Below are 16,546 nucleotides of genomic sequence, written 5' to 3'. Positions count from 1 at the left end.
CCCACACGCCCCCATCATCTGTCACACGTCTGAATGCGTCATGTCAGAACACGTCCTCACGCGGTACATGTCACAGTGTGTCCCTCACACCGACACCTCCGCCCACCTTCATGAGTTGTGGTCATCCGATGTCCCGATCCACTGTGATCCTCTCCGCAGACAGGTGTGGTCCTGGTGGTCTTTGAGTGGAGGGCATTGATGAAGTCATCGCCTTAGTCTTAGTAATGTGTTACAATCACGGTAATGACAAAGATTGTAAATATATAAGAATTTAAAATATCGACCCAAAAGAAAAAATCCCTAAAATCCTGTGCAGCTGGTACCATGACTAAGAATGCATGAAAATATTAACCAAGAATTGTCCTAAAGGAGAAATAGCAAGGCTGACTTGACACTACATAAGTGCAAAGGGATATTTTGATAAAATCTCTCCGCCAATGAAAAGTTAAAGAGAATTACATTCGTTAGTATACAGGTGGTTTTTAAAAATGAGGGGCGCCTGGGTGGCGCAGTCGGTTAAGCCTCCGACTTCAGCCAGGTCACAATCTCGCGGTCCGTGAGTTCGAGCCCCGCGTCAGGCTCTGGGCTGATGGCTCGGAGCCTGGAGCCTGTTTCCGATTCTGTGTCTCCCTCTCTCTCTGCCCCTCCCCCGTTCATGCTCTGTCTCTCTCTGTCCCAAAAAAAATAAATAAAAACGTTGAAAAAAAATGATTGACAAGTTTTCTTCCGGGCAACATGCATACAAACTTGTGTTTGACTAAACAAATGCACGCAGTTTTTAATCACAATATAAAACGTGAACACTTGCTGAATTCTTGGCTTCAACTCCCAAGTAAGAGAAATCTCCCACATCCCACCTGAGATATGCAGAAGGTGCTCGTTTCTCACACGGAAGGATAGAACAGTGCAGACACTCAACAGGGCAGTAGAGGGTCAGAGTCCCATGTGGTTTTTAGCTGCACCATTATATCTGTTGTCCTGGAATCAAGATGCCTGGTCTTCCACAATTACTGAGAGAATGGGTGCTTGCTATACAAATGATATGTTACACAAATACGGTAAGAAAAGGGGAGTCAAAGCATCAGAGAAATCCAAGAAACATGACTTTAAGTCAGTGGCTCGGGGGACACAGTGGGGCTGGGTGGAAAACCCAAAGCTGTGGCTTTCTGACCATGGAATCTGATCCATATTTGGGGGGTCATAGAGACATGAGTGGAAGGCAAGACTGCTAAGAAAATAGGAGGGGAAAAGGTTAGTGTTTGGTTTGGTACATGCTTGATTGACAGGCTGCTAGTTAGAAATTTGGGCTGCAGGCTGTTGGCAAATAAGCCCCTATGCATTTGTCCATCTGTTTGGTGACCCCAACACTAGACTAGGGCATCTTCACCTCTACTTTCAATACTCAGACCACCAGTGAGTTGTCACCTAGAACCACGAATATGGGGATTCTGGGAAAAGTGGCTGTTAGCCTTATCCACAATGAAATAATTCAGCAGAACCATAATTATCTACGTAATTTTATTGACCTTTCACAGTCGCATGGAAAAATGGAGTACAGTGAAGGGACAAAAAGAAAAGGTATATGGAGATTATATATTTCTTAAATATACATACAGTCTGAAATATATATGTACATACAGTCTGAAACATATATGTATATTTTAGAGGGATAGCTCTATATGTGGTTGGAAGGACTAAGAAAACAAAACAGTAAAGTAATGATTTCACGTAACACTGGAAGTTGATACCTAAATTCATGACAAGGTATATGCAGTACAAACACACACATACTCTGGGTTCAGTATTGTACCCCCACATTTCCTGTCTATGTGGAACCTCAAAATACAGCCTTATCTAGAAATAAGGTGTTTGTACATTTAAGGAAGATGAGCCACACTGGATTAGGGTAGGTCTTGACCCAGTGATGGGTGTCCTTATAAAACTGGGAAATTGGGACACAGAGGCCTGCACTGAAGACAGGGCTTGACCATGTGAGACAGAAGCAGGGATTGGCATGATGTGTCTACCCGCCGAGGAATGCAGGTGTTCTTTGGCAACCCCTGGAAGCTGGGAGGGAGGCCTGGGACACATTCTCCTTCAGAACTTTCAGAAGGAACCAACCTTGCAGACAACTTGATCTCAGGCTTCCAGCCACCTCAATTTTCTGTCCACAAATATCTGTCCTCTCAGCCGCCCAGTGTGTAGCACTGTGTTACAGTAGCCCCAGGAGAAGAATGCATTCCGAAGGAGGGAAGGGACCTCGGATATCCAAGGGACAGCTGGAAGCCGCTGTGTCTACAGCAGAGTGAGAGGGGAAGAGGCACAGGAGATGTGAGAGGAGAGGATGGGGTGGGTCACATGTGCCACTCAGCCAAGAAGACTGACTTTGGTGGTGGGTGGTGTGGACCCTCAAGATGAACTGATAGGGCAGCCTCACTGGACCCATTACCATGACAACAGACAGCAAGATGGTGATGTCGTCCAAGGTGGTGGATCACTCTGGGTGGATCATAGCAGTGGCAATGATGTGGAGGTTTGAGTGCAGACAGAATTAGAGTTGGAGCCATGAGAATTTCGCGGTTTGCAGGTGGGCTGAGAGAGATTCCAGGAAATGTTCCCATGATGTCAATACTTCGCCAATAGTTGGATGGTTTTAGTAGAATTTCATCAATACTATAACCAAGTTTTTCTTGGAACTTCACAAATCCCACTTCAGAATTTTATACATAAGAACAATTGTTCAATCATGGACATGCGTTTCTATATAATGAGGTAGAGGGAATTACCCAAAAACGAGCAATCATCAAGAACTTGTATGTTGGAAGTATAATGCTGAAGGTATGGATGCATAGAAGTATTTTCACATAGGAATCAAAGATCATCACTTAAAACAGAAACACCTTCATGGCCTTGCACATTAGACAAGTGTCCAGGGACATGTGTGTTATCAGAGCATCTCAGTTCCAGGCCTTGGGAACAGCTGTGCTGAGAATCCCCAGCTCTGAAGGGGCCTGTCCTGGATAATTCGAGAGTGAAAGAAACTCAGGGAGAAATCTTCATGAACTCGCATTCGGTAAGGTTTCTTAACTGACAGGATAATCACAGGGAACACAAGAAAAAGTACGTTAAATAAGGCTTCAGCAAGATGAAAATCCTTTGTGCATCAAAGGTCAATATCAAGAGATTGAAAGGACATAAAATGGGAGAACAACCTTGTAAATCACATCCATGATAAGATTTTATCATTCAGAATACACAAAGAGGTCTTAAGTGAATAACAACAACGTGGCCCAGTCAGTGAGCAAAACCTTGAAGAGCCATTTCTCTTAAGATGATGCACAAATGTCTAATAGACACAGGAAACGATCCTCCCATCAGGACGATGCGAGTCAGAACCACGATGAGATGCCACTTCCCACTCACGAGGACGGCTAGGAGCCAGAATCCAGAAAGAAGCGGCGGCCAGGATGTGGAGGAAGCGGAACCCTGTGCTTGGCTGGCCGGAGTGTCAGGGCAGCTGACGTGGAAAAAAGTTTGGTGGTTCCTCAAGAAGTGAAACACAGAACGGCAGCGTGACCCAGGTGTTCCAGGCCTACGTAAACGGAAACGGACACTCAGATGTGTGCACACGAATGCCAGGTGCAAAACTGTGCGTTCCCCGCAAAAGAGGGAAACGTCCCAAGTGTCCCCCAGTGCGTGGATGGATGAACAGGGTGTGGCATAGACACAGGACGGACGGTGATTCAGCCCCAGAGAGGAATGAAGGACAGACACATCATGCACGTGAACGTATGGTGACAGTGTTATACCACGTGGAAGACACCAGCCACACAGGCCACATGCTGTGAGTCACTTACATTAAATAGGCAGAGTGGGCAAATCCGCAGAGACACGAAGTATTTCAACAGTGCCCAGGAGGCATCATTTCCTGGCTATTGTGGCCTTTAAATTTGTTTAGGAAAATGGAGATATTCACATCCCATAGGGCTCACACTTGTAAGAGTAAAACTCAGCGTTCTTTTTATTTTGTGTGTTCCCAGAGCTGTCCCACATCAACCCACCACCCGAAGAAGGATGTGGAGCTTTTACATTCCACATCCACAGGGACGGATTATAAACTGGATCTGCCGTGACTTTCCTTGCAGAATGTAATGCACACCTGATCATTGCAATGTGTCACGTCTGGGGCTGTGCCTGGCTGGGGCCGCGGGGTCCCACATCCCTTGGTGGCTGAGGCCTCAGGGCACTTTTGATTGACCTGAGGCCTGAGACGTGGAGGTTGGTTCAGAGGTCGGGGCCTCACGCTTTCAAAGGGCCAGGTTAAAACTCAAGGAGACCAATCATCCCTTAGGTGAGGCCACAGACCAGTGACCTTTCTTCTCTCTTATTTTTTATTTTTTTTAAAGTTCTTTTATTTTTGAGAGACAGAGGCAGAGCACAAGCGCGGGGGAGGGGCAGAGAGAGAGGGAGCCACCGAATCTGAAGCAAGCTGCAGGCTCTGAGCCACCCAGGCACCCCGTCAGTGAGCTGTTCTTAAACACAGGGGACAAGTGCATCGTCACCCCGTGTCGACCACGAACACAGGGTCACCAGGCCATTCTGTTCTTTCGCGTCCCAATTCGACCCTGGACTAGGGAGTCTCCGCAGAGAAAGTGAGTCGGATTCCCTGAACAGATTAGGAGGAGGCAGGCTGCTCAGCTCGCCCCGAGCTCTTTCAGCTGAGAGCCCACCTCCTGGCGGGCGGATCGGACACGTGTGTACCGCCAGCCTGTCACTCAGGGGGGGAAAAGGCGGGACCTGGGGGTATCTGCCCAATTTTCGGCCACCCAGGACTACCCTCCAATCAGAACGGGAAGGGCCGAAGGCTGTCCTATCCACGGTGAGGAAGCGAGGTGGCTTGGTAACGTCCAATCGGGTTCTGGGGGATTATCTTCGGAACCCATCCAATCAGGTCGCAGGGACTGAAGGATCGCCCAATCAGGGCCTGGCACCTGTACACCACCCAATCAGGCCCGAGCGAGAGTCCGGTGGGTGTGGCTCTCCGCCGGGGCTGCTGGCTCTTTCGGATCGTGCGCGGCGTAGGAGGACGCCCGAGGGCGCGGAGCGGGGACCCAGAGATGGTGAGTGCGCGGGCTGGCGGGGCGGATGGGACCAGCCGGACCTAGGTGGAAGCGGCCGCGGCGGGGTGTCCCCGTCCCCAGGGGTCCGCACCTGGGTCCTGGGCGGTTGGAACTGAGAAGGGAGGCTGGGGGAGGGCAGGGGGGAGGGCGGGGGGCAGGCCTGGGATTCAGGGAGCGTGTGAGACGACCTGACTAAGCAGGAGTTTGCTCCTCGGTGGGGGACAGTAGAGACTGTCCGGGTGCGTTGTCTCGTAAAGGAAACTGTTTGCAGCCATAAGGAGGCCGCAGGGAATAGCTTCCGAAGCCGCGACTCCCCAGCAGGGAAGAGGGTTTTTCTTTTATGGAGGGTGAGGATGAATATTCAGAAAGGGGAGCTCTGTCGGGGGCAGTCTAGGCGGGCGTGAGGTTGCTCGGACCGAGCTGGAAGACGTGCCCAGAAAGCACGCGTGCAGTGTGACGGTCACGGAGCCAGAGCTGCTCCCGGGGGCTGAGACTTGGACGTTAGAATCCAGCGGAGGTAAGTGTGGGACGTGGGGCCGGGGCTGAGCGCGCGCTGAGGGAGCAGGTGCACGCGCGTGGGGTCCTGGGCTGCGATCTCGGGTAAGAAATGCAGGGCCTTCTCACTTTGGAAACGGCGCGGAGAGTTTCACGGGTTTGGCTGTTTCCTGGCCTGGTGCAGACACCCGCTGTTCCCTTCAAGTCGTAAATGGCTGAGATTGCTTTTCTGTTTTTCCATTTCTTTGTGATTCTGACCCGGACCAGGAAGTTCTGCAAGGGGTGTGCTGGGCAATTAGAGCCGGAGAGGCGTAGATCACGGAATGGAGCTGGGGTCCTAAAATGATTGCTTTTCTGGGCACCCCTTTAACCCGCTGAGCTTCCAGGGGGACCCACGGTGGACCTGTCACCCAACCAACCTGAGTCCTGTGCTCTGATGTGGGAAACGAAGGCACGCTGTGGGCACAGTACAAGCTGACAACCCACCCCTCCTCCCCGCAGGTGGCGTATGTGTGACATTCCTCAGGCACTCTTAGCAGCCCAAGAATGAAGGAAAGAGAAAAACAAATGGTTAATGATGAGGTTTTGGGGTGATGGTGGGGTGATGGGGTCCAGAGCCTACGCACGCAAAGAATTCTTGAAGACATCTTTGGTGCAAAAAGGTGAATCTATTAAAGCTCAAGGACAGGACCCGAGGGCAGGAAGAGCTGCTCCAGGACTTGAGGAGAGTCTGCTTATATACTATGGGGTTGTGGGAGGTCTAGTCCTGGGGAAGTTTCCAATGTGATTTCCATACGCTAAAGAAGACACGGAGGATGGAGGGGGGGTCAGGCTAGCCATTGTCAAGCTAAGGTAGTTTTTCCATGGAGCAAAGCATTAAGACTAAGGGAGTTCCTGGGGAGAGGCTTTTACTCTGCCAACCTCAAGTATTTGTCAATGGTCTCCAGATTGTAAGGAAATTGAATTTTATCTGCCATTTCCTTCTGCCTTTGTTTCCCACAGCAGTTAAGTGATGGAGAGCACAGTGAAGCAAGACTTGAGTTGCCACCAGCTTACAAAGGTCTTAGGAAATTGAAAGGAAAAAGAGAAGTCTTCAGGAACCTATGGACTCAGTTTCCTGGACCCCAATCTCACCCTCCCCTCCATAGGGTAGAAAATCTCATGGAATCAGTCACTCCTCAAACCCAGTGCAGCTCTTTCTGCCCACGGGTCCTGGCCCCGTGCTGTAGTAAACCATCTTTGTGCATCTCGAGAATTTTTTCTTGGCGGTCAGTCTCCGAACCCCGCCCCCACTCCAAAACCACACTAGCTCCTTGGTGAGCCAGAAACCGCAGCACATGGACAGTCGCAGGAAGAAAACTTTATTAGCAGCAGATACAGAGATCGGTAGATCACAGGGAATAACTTCCAAAGCCCTGACCCCCCGGAGGGAGGGTGGATGGGCTCTTCTGGTTCAGGGCTGGGATGGGTATTTCCATGGGGAAGCCTCCTCGTCCTGTGTGGGGTGGGAAGAAAGGGTGCTGCGGGTGGGCCTTAGGGCAGCAGGCCTGTCCCCAGTGTGTGTGTCATGTACAGGAGGCTTTGCTCCTTCTTGGGTAGAGACTTTAGTGTGATAATGAGGTAAAGGTAATTGCCGATCATTCCAGATGTCCCCCAGGTCCATCTGCACAGGCGGGAATCAGAGGCTCCTCAAACTGGTCGGGGAGGTTGGGGCCCTGGAGGTCTGGTGAGGGCAGGTCAGTCTGCTCCAGGGGTGGGTTCCTGTCACGGATCCCCCTGAAGGGCAAGAGGGGAAATCCCTCATCCTGTTAGGCAAGGGGTGCCCCATAGACGCCCCCTGGGACTTGGGATCCTCACCAAGGAGGAACCTCAGGTGGAGGTTGTCAGCTGCCCAGAGAACACTTAGAGTCAGTCCACCAAGGGAAACTCCCAGAAAATTCCTAGAAAATCCCAGGAGAGGCCCAGTATAGCAGAGGGTCCCTGTGAAGGCCATCAAATGTGGGGCGACCCGATCAGGGGGGAGGCCCGCAGCTCAAGGGGTGAGAGAATTCCCGCAAGGCAGAACAGAGGAGATAGAAGTTTACTGAATACCCTGCAAGGGAGCAGCGGGCAGGATGGCAAAGGAGAGACCGTCTGCCGGGAGGCGGGGCTACAGTTATGGGGTCACGAGGGAGCATGGGAACCTTTGGAATGCTCCCTGTGTGGGACCTGTGCCCGGTTGTAAGTCGCAGGGGTTAGTTAGGGCCTGGGGCCATTTCGAGGTGGGTCACTCAGGAGCCCGTGTGCATTCAGCTGTGTGCTCACTGCGCCCTTTGCTGCGTGTCTTTCCATCACTCAGGCCTGTTGCCTAAAAATGGTCCATACGCTGTGATTCTTCCTCCTGTGTTAATGTGAGCGGTGGCTGTGTCCCCATCAATCCCTCAGGGACTCTTCCTTCTGGTGCCCTTTTCCTTGAATTCTGGGTCCTGGGTTAAATGTTGGAGCGGCCCTGCTGACTTCCAAGTCTCTTAAGGCCCCGGACTCGTCTTACACATCAGGTGTGCCAGGCGCCTGGGCCCTGGCCTGTGTCCGTGCCCAGAGCCCACCTAATCTGGGGAAAGGGTCGTGTCTGCCTGTCGGAAGAGAGGGGACTCCACCAGGCTTCTTGCCCTTGTTCCTTCCAGAGTGAGAGCTGCTCCCATCAAGCAGCCTTGGAATCTGAGTGTCCACAGCATCCTGACATTCTGGTTCCAGTTCTTGGAGCTGATGAGGCATAATCGTTTTAGAGCAAGCCAAGCGTGTGTCCTCTGGTCTGTGTGTTGTCTGAGTGAATATTTCACTTTTCAGTCTGTACAGTACTGGTCTGCTCAGATCTGTCTCAGTGTAAATATCCCAGTAAATTGGGTGTATGTAAGTCCATGTCAGCTGTTGTCCTCACCCTCTGTTGTGACTCAGGGGTCCTAGGAATGGAGTCAGCTCCCTGCCCGTCACCCTTTATTCTCCCACACACGTGGGTGCACATGGCGCTTTGCAGCAATAGAGTGTGTGGTATGTTTCAGGCCTCTGTGGTCTTTGAGGATGTGGCTGTGAACTTCACCCCGGAAGAGTCGGCTTTGCTGGATTGACGTCAGAGGAAGCTCTACAGAGATGTGATGATGGAGACCTGCAGGAACCTGTCCTCCGTGGGTAAGGATGGCTCCATACCTTCACTGGTCTCTTCAGGAGGAGGGAGAAAAGGTCAATATTTGCAAATCATATGAGACTGTACCTAGAATATCCTTAAGGCTTCACTAATTAGTATTAGAAGTAATAAATGAATGTAGAAAAGTTGCAGAACACAAATTAATATCGCAAAATCTGTGCATTTCTATATTTACTACCCACGTAGCTGAGAAATTAAGAAAACAAACCCATGTTCAATTAGTTCAAAGACAATAGAATACCATGTTAAAAGTAACCAAGGATGTTGAAACATCTTACTCTGGCAGGTATAAAACATTTAATGAAAGACATCGAAGGTGACATTGTCACGGATTGTATGGACTAATTTCTTTGAAAACACCCATACTATAAAAAGCCCTCTACGTATTGAGTGCAATCTCTATCAATATACTAATAGTATTTTTCAAAGAACTAGATCAAGATACTATAAAATTTGTGTAAGAACAGAAAAGATTCCCAACAAACAAAGCCATTTTGAGAAAGCAAAAAACAGTCCTAGATTTCAAACTATAGTAAACAAAACCATATAGTCCCGGCAACAAAAGCAGATACAGAGCTCAAGGCAACAGAATAGAGAGTCCAGAAGTCAACCCATGTTTATATGGCCAGATTGTCTACAAAGAAGGAGCTGAGAATATACAGTGGGGAAAAGACTGTCTCTCCAGTAAGTGGTGTTGGGAAAATGAGACAGCTCCCTGCAAGATGAAATTGGAAAGTCTTCGTACCCCTTACCTGAAAGGAAACTCAGTATGGATTAAACACCTCAGGATAGGACTTGAACCCATACATGTCTTAGGACAAAACAGAGGCGCTGAACTCATGGACGTCAGTCTTAGGAATATTTTTGTGGAATTATCCCTTCAGGTAAGGGAAACAAAAGGGAAAGTAAAAAACGGGAACAGGGACATAACAGACATTTTCCCACCGAAAATACAGAGATGGGCACTTAACGCATGAAAAGCTGCTCAGTGTCACTAATCATCAGGGAAATGCACATCACAACCACAATGAGCTGTCCCCTCACAGAAGCCAGAATGGCTAGTATCAGAAAGATAAGAAATAACAAGTGATGTTGAAGGTGTGGAGAAAAAAAATCTCGTTGTTGGGATTTAAATTGGTGCAGCCACCTTGGAAAACAGTATGGAGTTTCCACAAAAAACTAAACACAAGTACCATATGTCCATAATTCTACTTCTGGGTGGGTAAACTTACAAAAAAAACTAACATAAAAAGATATGTGCACTGTCACATTCCCTGTGGCATCAGTCACAATACTTAAGATAGGGAAGCAACCCAGGAGTCCATCAACAGGTGAACGGATAGTGAAGATGTGGTGTCTACACACAAGAGGTATTACTCAGCCATTTGTGACAACACGGTTGGACCTACAGGATATTATTCCAAGTAAATAAGTCAGAAAGGCAAACGTTGTATTTGACTCATGTGTGGAATCGAAACAGCACGATGAATGAACAAACAAACAATGAGAAATAGAAACAGACTTAAAACTATAGAGATTAAATTGGTGTTTGTGAGATTGGAAGGGGTTGGAGGAACATGTGAAATAGGTAAAGGGGATTGAAAAGTACAGAGTTGGGTTTATTCAGTAAAGAGGTCATGGGAATGCAGAGTCCTGCACAGGGAATATGGGCAGTAATATTGTAGTAGTTTTGTTCAGTGACAGATGGTAATTCCAATTATCGTGGTGAGGATTTTGTAATGACTGTAATTGTCCAAGCACTAGGCTGTACAATATTACAGATCAATAGATTTCCACTAAAAACGCCCCACACTTATCATCATTAATGAACCTGAAGACTAAAGTAAGAGCCCATCTTCCAGATTGCTTGTCGTTCTTCAAATCCTCCCTGGTGAGAGCTCTTCTCAGGGGCAGGACAGCAGCCACACACACACCATCTAATCTCCTAGTGGCAGCTGGGGCAGCGCAGACAGGCTCCACCGAGGGCCTCTGTGCCTTCAGAACAGACCAGTGTTCCTCTGGTTGACCAAGTTCTGGAGAAGGAAGAGCATTTGGACACAGCCATTAGAAAGGTGACTCAGCCTTTGCTTGAGAAGATGATGTCTGTCATTCACGTGGCTTCCCTGTTGGACTTTTCATCCATCCTCACCCTCGTGGTGAGCCTTTTGTGTTCCTCTTGTAGAGGTAGGTGTGGACGTGTGTGTTTTGCCCAATTCCATCCTACTTTGCTTGTCTGATACTTATCTCCACTTTATGTCTATTTTTTTTTAAAGATTATTTATTTACATTGAGAGAAAGAGTGTGTGGAAGGAGCAGAGAGAGAATCCCAAGCAGGCCCCACGCTGTCAGTGCAGAGCCCACACAGGGCTGGAGCTCATGAACCATGAGGTTATGACTAGAGCTGAAGTCGACTGCTTGACCCACAGTTTCCAATGGTCAGGCGCCCCAGTCTCCATCTGTTTGGAAGTATTTGTGAGTGAATGGGCCGCCGTTATGTACCCTTTTCCTATTACTGCCAAAGTCCCAAATCACTAGGTCTTCCGAATTTTTCTTTGGTCACGTGTCCATTCTTTCTGATGAACTTCATCTACATTTCAGGATCAGTGTATGCATAGAAATCAGCATATGGTCTATGTTCTTCCCTTACACACCAGGTCGTTTCCAAAGAAATTAAATTAGGCTCCCAATTCTTGTAGTTTCTGCCAGTAAAGGTAAAACGTGTGTATCAAAGACTCCGTGGAACACTTTGCAGAATAAGCTATTGAGTGAAGAGGAAATGGGAATATTTACAGTAAACGATTCCTGTTCTGCTTTTGGAGAGAACCAGAAGTTTCATAGCAGTGGAGCTGAAACCCAAACCCAGGAAGGGTGTGTGAGGTGAGTGACAGTTGTACAGGAGGAATGTGTGGATCCAGAGAGATTGTGAGACTACCTTGAAATTTAAGAACAGCAATAACCCAGCTCAACAATCGTATAGTCAGATTTGCACAGGACAGTGTTTTTATAAATGCATTCTAGGTATTGACCATCTGAAAAACAATTCAGTTGGAAATAATGGTCAGAAAAACTATACGTAAGAAACCCAGAAAGTTATGCCTGTTATTAATGCCAAAGCATTAATCTTGTTCCACGTTGTAACCATACAGACAGTGCCACAAACGAACCCATTCACTGAAAATGGACATTATGTAGTCCAATAATAATTAACAAGCATCGATAGATCATTTATTAATAAAGAGATCACTTATAATCATTATTCCCTGACAATGTGCCTTCCTATTTTGAACAGAAGTCTTTTGGTGGAGAGTGTCTGTGAACGTTTTGAATGAAGGAGATCAACGTAGAGAAACCCTGAACCCGATTACAAGTCTTACTGTGCATGAGGGGTGTCCTACTGCAGGCAAAGCATGCACTAAGTGTAGAGAAGCCTTCGCAGATGGTTCCTTCCTAGAGAAGATGTGAAGCTCTCACCCAGGGCTCAAACGTAGTCCCTGTGAGGAATGTGGGCTGGGCTGTAGCTCCGTCTTGAGCCTCAGCACTCACGTGGACGTAGACCTTGTAGAGAGATCCTGTGAAGGTCAGGACACTGGGAGAGCATCTGACACAAACGTGAAGAGTCTCAGTAGTGAAAAATCTCTAGAGTGCAAGAAATGTGGAAAAGCTTTCACTCGCACGTCTTCCTTTTAGGGTCATGTGTCAGTTCACTGTGGACAGAAAGTCCATGAGTGTGACGTTTGTGGGAAAACCTTTATGTATCACTGCTACCTTACACGTTATGTGAGAACTCACACTGGGGAGAGACTCCTATCAGTGTTAAGAGTGTGGGAGCGCCTTCAGGTATAAGTCAAGCCTGAGAAAACATGTAAGAACAGACGCTCAGGAGAAACACTATGAATGACCACACTGTGGGAAAGTCTTCACTTGTCTCTCTTCCTTTCGAGGACACACATGCAAACACAGTGACATGAAACCTTATGAACTTAAGCACCATGGAAAAGCCTTCAGGTATCCCAGGAATCTTTGAGCACAGACATGCTGTGGGAAAGCATTTATTCTGCCTTAAAATCTTATTTATTTTTCCTCTTTTCTCTTAAAATCTTAATTAAAATGTGAGCCAATACATTGGAGATGATCCTGAATGCACACAATTTTGGGAAAACTCCAGGTATAGAACTTCATGTATTTTGTTCATGAAAATTCAGGTGGGACAAAAATCTGTTCATTGTTGGGAATATGGCTTTGAGTTTCCAGGTGCCTTTTCCTTAATAGGGCTCCCACATGTATGGATTCCTTGTTCGTGTCACTGATATGAACACTGATGGTTTTAAGTGTCCTTCTTTGTCCTCTACGTCTGTAGGATGTAGATGTTGTTATCTCAGACTTGAAGTAATCATATGGTTATATAAAAATATCTGTTTTCCATTACAATGTCTCTTGGACCCTGGGGTGATAAGAAAGTGTCTGTTGAGGGGAGGTGTACATGCAACTTTATATAATTTTGGAGAAAAATTTCGTGAATTATACATTCCAGAATATGGCTACTATATGATCATGACACCAGACTTGTCTTATTGAAAGTTCATTTCTGTTCGCTGTTGCGGATACTGGAATTTGCCAATTCTGTGTGTACTTTCCGTCTTTATTATTGAAAAATACATTTCCAGTTCAGTTATCTCTTTATTTAACGGATATTTGTTAAAATCCCAATATTGGTTAATGTGTTCAGACACTGATTGTTGGTATCTTTGGTCAGTTTTGTTCCCAATTATGACCTGGAAGAACAACCCTTTGGACCATGACTCAGATTTGCCTGTTTTTGTTTTTGTTTTTGTTTTTTTCCATGAACAGTGATTGTGGTGGAAATACAGTGGGGTGCTTTCCTCTGGCCCCCAGGAGGTAAAGTCTGGAAAGACCAGTACCCTTAATATCAGACAGATCAGTTGGTCAAAATATGGTATCTTGTAAATTTTGGACACAGGAGCCTTTTCCGTTTTATCCCCCCACTGGAGATAAAAACACCTCATTGTTTCCATAATATTCCACAGTTCCTAGGTACCCCAAAGGCATTCAAACTATGGGACTAAATGGTTTTGGTTTTACCCTTCACTAAGGTATATGGCCAAGTAAGCATATGTAACTGTCCTGTTGGGTTGGATGTCACAGGGAAAAGTATTGTTTCCTCAGTACTTTCAAGAGGATTTACAGGGCATTTGGCAGGCTCATTCAGTGGAGCGTGAAACTTTTGGTCTTGGACTTTTGGATTTTGACTCCACACTGGGTGTAGAGAGAACGTTAAAACCAATGATAATAAAATAAAATCTTTAAAGAAAAAAAAGGATTTGCAATAGTACGTGCAAGTTAATATTTACCACTTTGATCTTTTTTTAAAAGACCCATCAGTAAACTATGCAAAATCTTTACTGTTTAGAGGAGTGGCATGTAAATTGCCATGGGGAGTCAAAAGGGGACGTGTCAGCATTAAGCAGTCATGAGGGGTTTTCTTTGGATCCAAATGAGGTCTGGTTCCACGATCAAGTGCCCTAAGTATTCGTCCTGAGTTTGAGCAAACTGCAGGTTTTTGAGGCTTTATGTCCCTTTAAAGCCAAAAGTTGCAACAGGTACATGATGTCTTCCACTGGGGGGAAGCAGACAATGAAACTACCTGCGTACTGTAACTAAGTAGAGATGCGGAAGACTCTCTCTCCTCCAGATCAGCTTTAGTGATTTGTGAAACGACAGGAAGACCGTCAGTCCCTGGGGCACGACTGTCCAGTGTATTTCTGTGCCTCCAAGAGAGAGCAAAACCTCGCTACCCTGGTAGCTACACTGGTGGGAGTATAAACTAGGACAGCTGATGTGGAAAAAGTTTGGTGGTTCCTCAAGAAGTGAAACACAGAACGGCAGTGTGACCCAAGTGTTCCAGTCCTACGTAAACAGAAACAGACACTCAGATGTGTATACAGGAATGCCAGGTGCAAAACTGTGCGTTCCCCGCAAAAGAGGGAAACGTCCCAAGTGTCCCCCAGTCGTGGATGGATGAACAGGGTGCAGCGTAGACACAGGACGGACGGTGATTCAGCCCCAGAGAGGAATGAAGGACAGACGCATCATGCACGTGAACGTATGGTGACAGTGTTATACCACGTGGAAGACACCAGCCACACAGGCCACATGCTGTGAGTCACTTACATTAAATAGGCAGAGTGGGCAAATCCGCAGAGACACGAAGTATTTCAACAGTGCCCAGGAGGCATGATTTCCTGGCTATTGTGGCCTTTAAATTTGCTTAGGAAAATGGAGATATAAGTCGCATACCATGGGACTCACACATGTTTTTAAAGGTTTATTTATTTTGAGAGAGGGAGCAGGGGTAGGGGCAGGGAGAGATGGGGACAGATCTGAAACGGACAATATACTGACAGCAGTAAGCCCAATATTGGGCTCCAACTCACTAACCAGGAGCTCCTGAGCTGAGCTGAAGTCCTTGGCTCAAGCGACTGAGTTGCCCAGGTGCTCCTGTGCTCACACTTTTAAGAGTAAAACTCAGTGTTCTTCCCTCCCCTCCCCTCGCGTGTTCCCAGAGCTGTCCCACATCAACACACCACCTGAAGAAGGAAATGGAGCTTCTACATTCCACATCCACAGGGACTGATTACAAACTGGATCTGCGTGACTTTCCTTGCAGAATATAGCGCACACCTGAGTGCTGTAACGTGTCACATCTGTGGCTGTGCCCGGCTGGAACCGCGGGACCCCACGTCGCATGGTGGCTGAAGACACAGGGCGCTTTTGATTGGCCTGAGGACTGAGAAGTGGAGGTTGGGTCAGAGGGTGGGGATTCACGGTGTCAAATGTCAGCTCCAAACACAGGTGGACCTGGCTCCCGTGCGATGAGGTCACCGGTCAGTGAGCTGTTCTTAAACGTAGTGACCACGTGTAGACCACGGGCCCTTCTGTTCTGTCACGTCCCGATCCCACGCCGGACAAGGGAGTATCCACAGAGAAACTGAGTGGAATGCGCGACCGAAAAGGAGGAGGCAGGCAGGAGACCCCGCCCAGAGCACATTGGACTGAGAGCCCACCTCCCGGCCGGAGGATGAACCACGTGTGTGCCTCCAACCTGTCACTCAAAGTGGAGAAGGCGGGGCCTGGGCGTTCAGCCCAATCTGTGACGGCAGAGGTGGTGTCAGGATTATCTTCCAATCAGAACGTGAAGGCCCCAGACTGTCCTCTCACGGGGCGGAAGCGCGGTAGGTAATGTCCAATCTGGTTCGGGGTGGTGCCTTCGGGACAGCATCCAATCAGGTCGCAGGGATTGAAGCAACGTCCAATCAGGGCCCGGGCCGTATAAGCTACCCTACCAGGCCCGAGTGAGAGTCCGGGGGATGCGGCTCTCAGCCGGAGCCGTTGGCGCCCTTGGATCCGGTGCTGCCCCGGGCGCGGGTGTGGGCGTCGGCGGAGGAAGCTCCGAGGGCGCGGAGCAGGGCCCCAAGATGGTGAGTGCGCGGGCCGGCGGGGCGGATGGGACCAGCCGGACCTAGGTGGAAGCGGCCGCGGCGGGGTGTCCCCATCCCCAGGGGTCCGCACCTGGGTCCTGGGCGGTTGGAACGTAGAAGGGAGGCTGGGGGAGGGCAGGGGGGAGGCCTGGGATTCGGGGAGCGTGTGCGACGACCTGACTAAGCAGGAGTTTGCGCTCCTCGGTGGAGGACAGGTAGAGACTGTCCGGGTAAGTTGTCACATAAAGGAAACT

The 16,546-nt window shown here is 48.2% G+C and overlaps 1 protein-coding gene across 13 annotated transcripts in view; it reads left to right on the top strand.

The window, feature by feature from the left end:
• Window positions 1-16,546, top strand: part of LOC106982152 (zinc finger protein 77-like) — a 79,545-nt gene that overhangs the window by 38,046 nt on the left and 24,953 nt on the right. For 2 of the 13 annotated variants that reach the window (XR_008297360.1, XR_008297356.1), the window contains exons 1-2: window positions 5,066-5,120; window positions 8,654-8,780. The exons of 1 other annotated variant lie outside the window; for it this stretch is intronic. Coding sequence is in view for 5 of the 12 variants with exons in the window: in XM_053220150.1 (XP_053076125.1) it covers window positions 10,893-10,980; window positions 12,086-12,182 (185 nt within the window). In the remaining 7 variants the exon portion in view is untranslated. 10 more of the 13 variants (XR_008297359.1, XR_008297358.1, XM_053220149.1 and 7 more) reach the window with 10 other exon arrangements.

This window comes from Acinonyx jubatus, chromosome A2 (genome assembly GCF_027475565.1).
Source record: "Acinonyx jubatus isolate Ajub_Pintada_27869175 chromosome A2, VMU_Ajub_asm_v1.0, whole genome shotgun sequence".
Classification (NCBI taxonomy): Eukaryota; Metazoa; Chordata; class Mammalia; order Carnivora; family Felidae; genus Acinonyx; species Acinonyx jubatus.
This window is presented reverse-complemented; position numbering and strand designations above follow the sequence as displayed.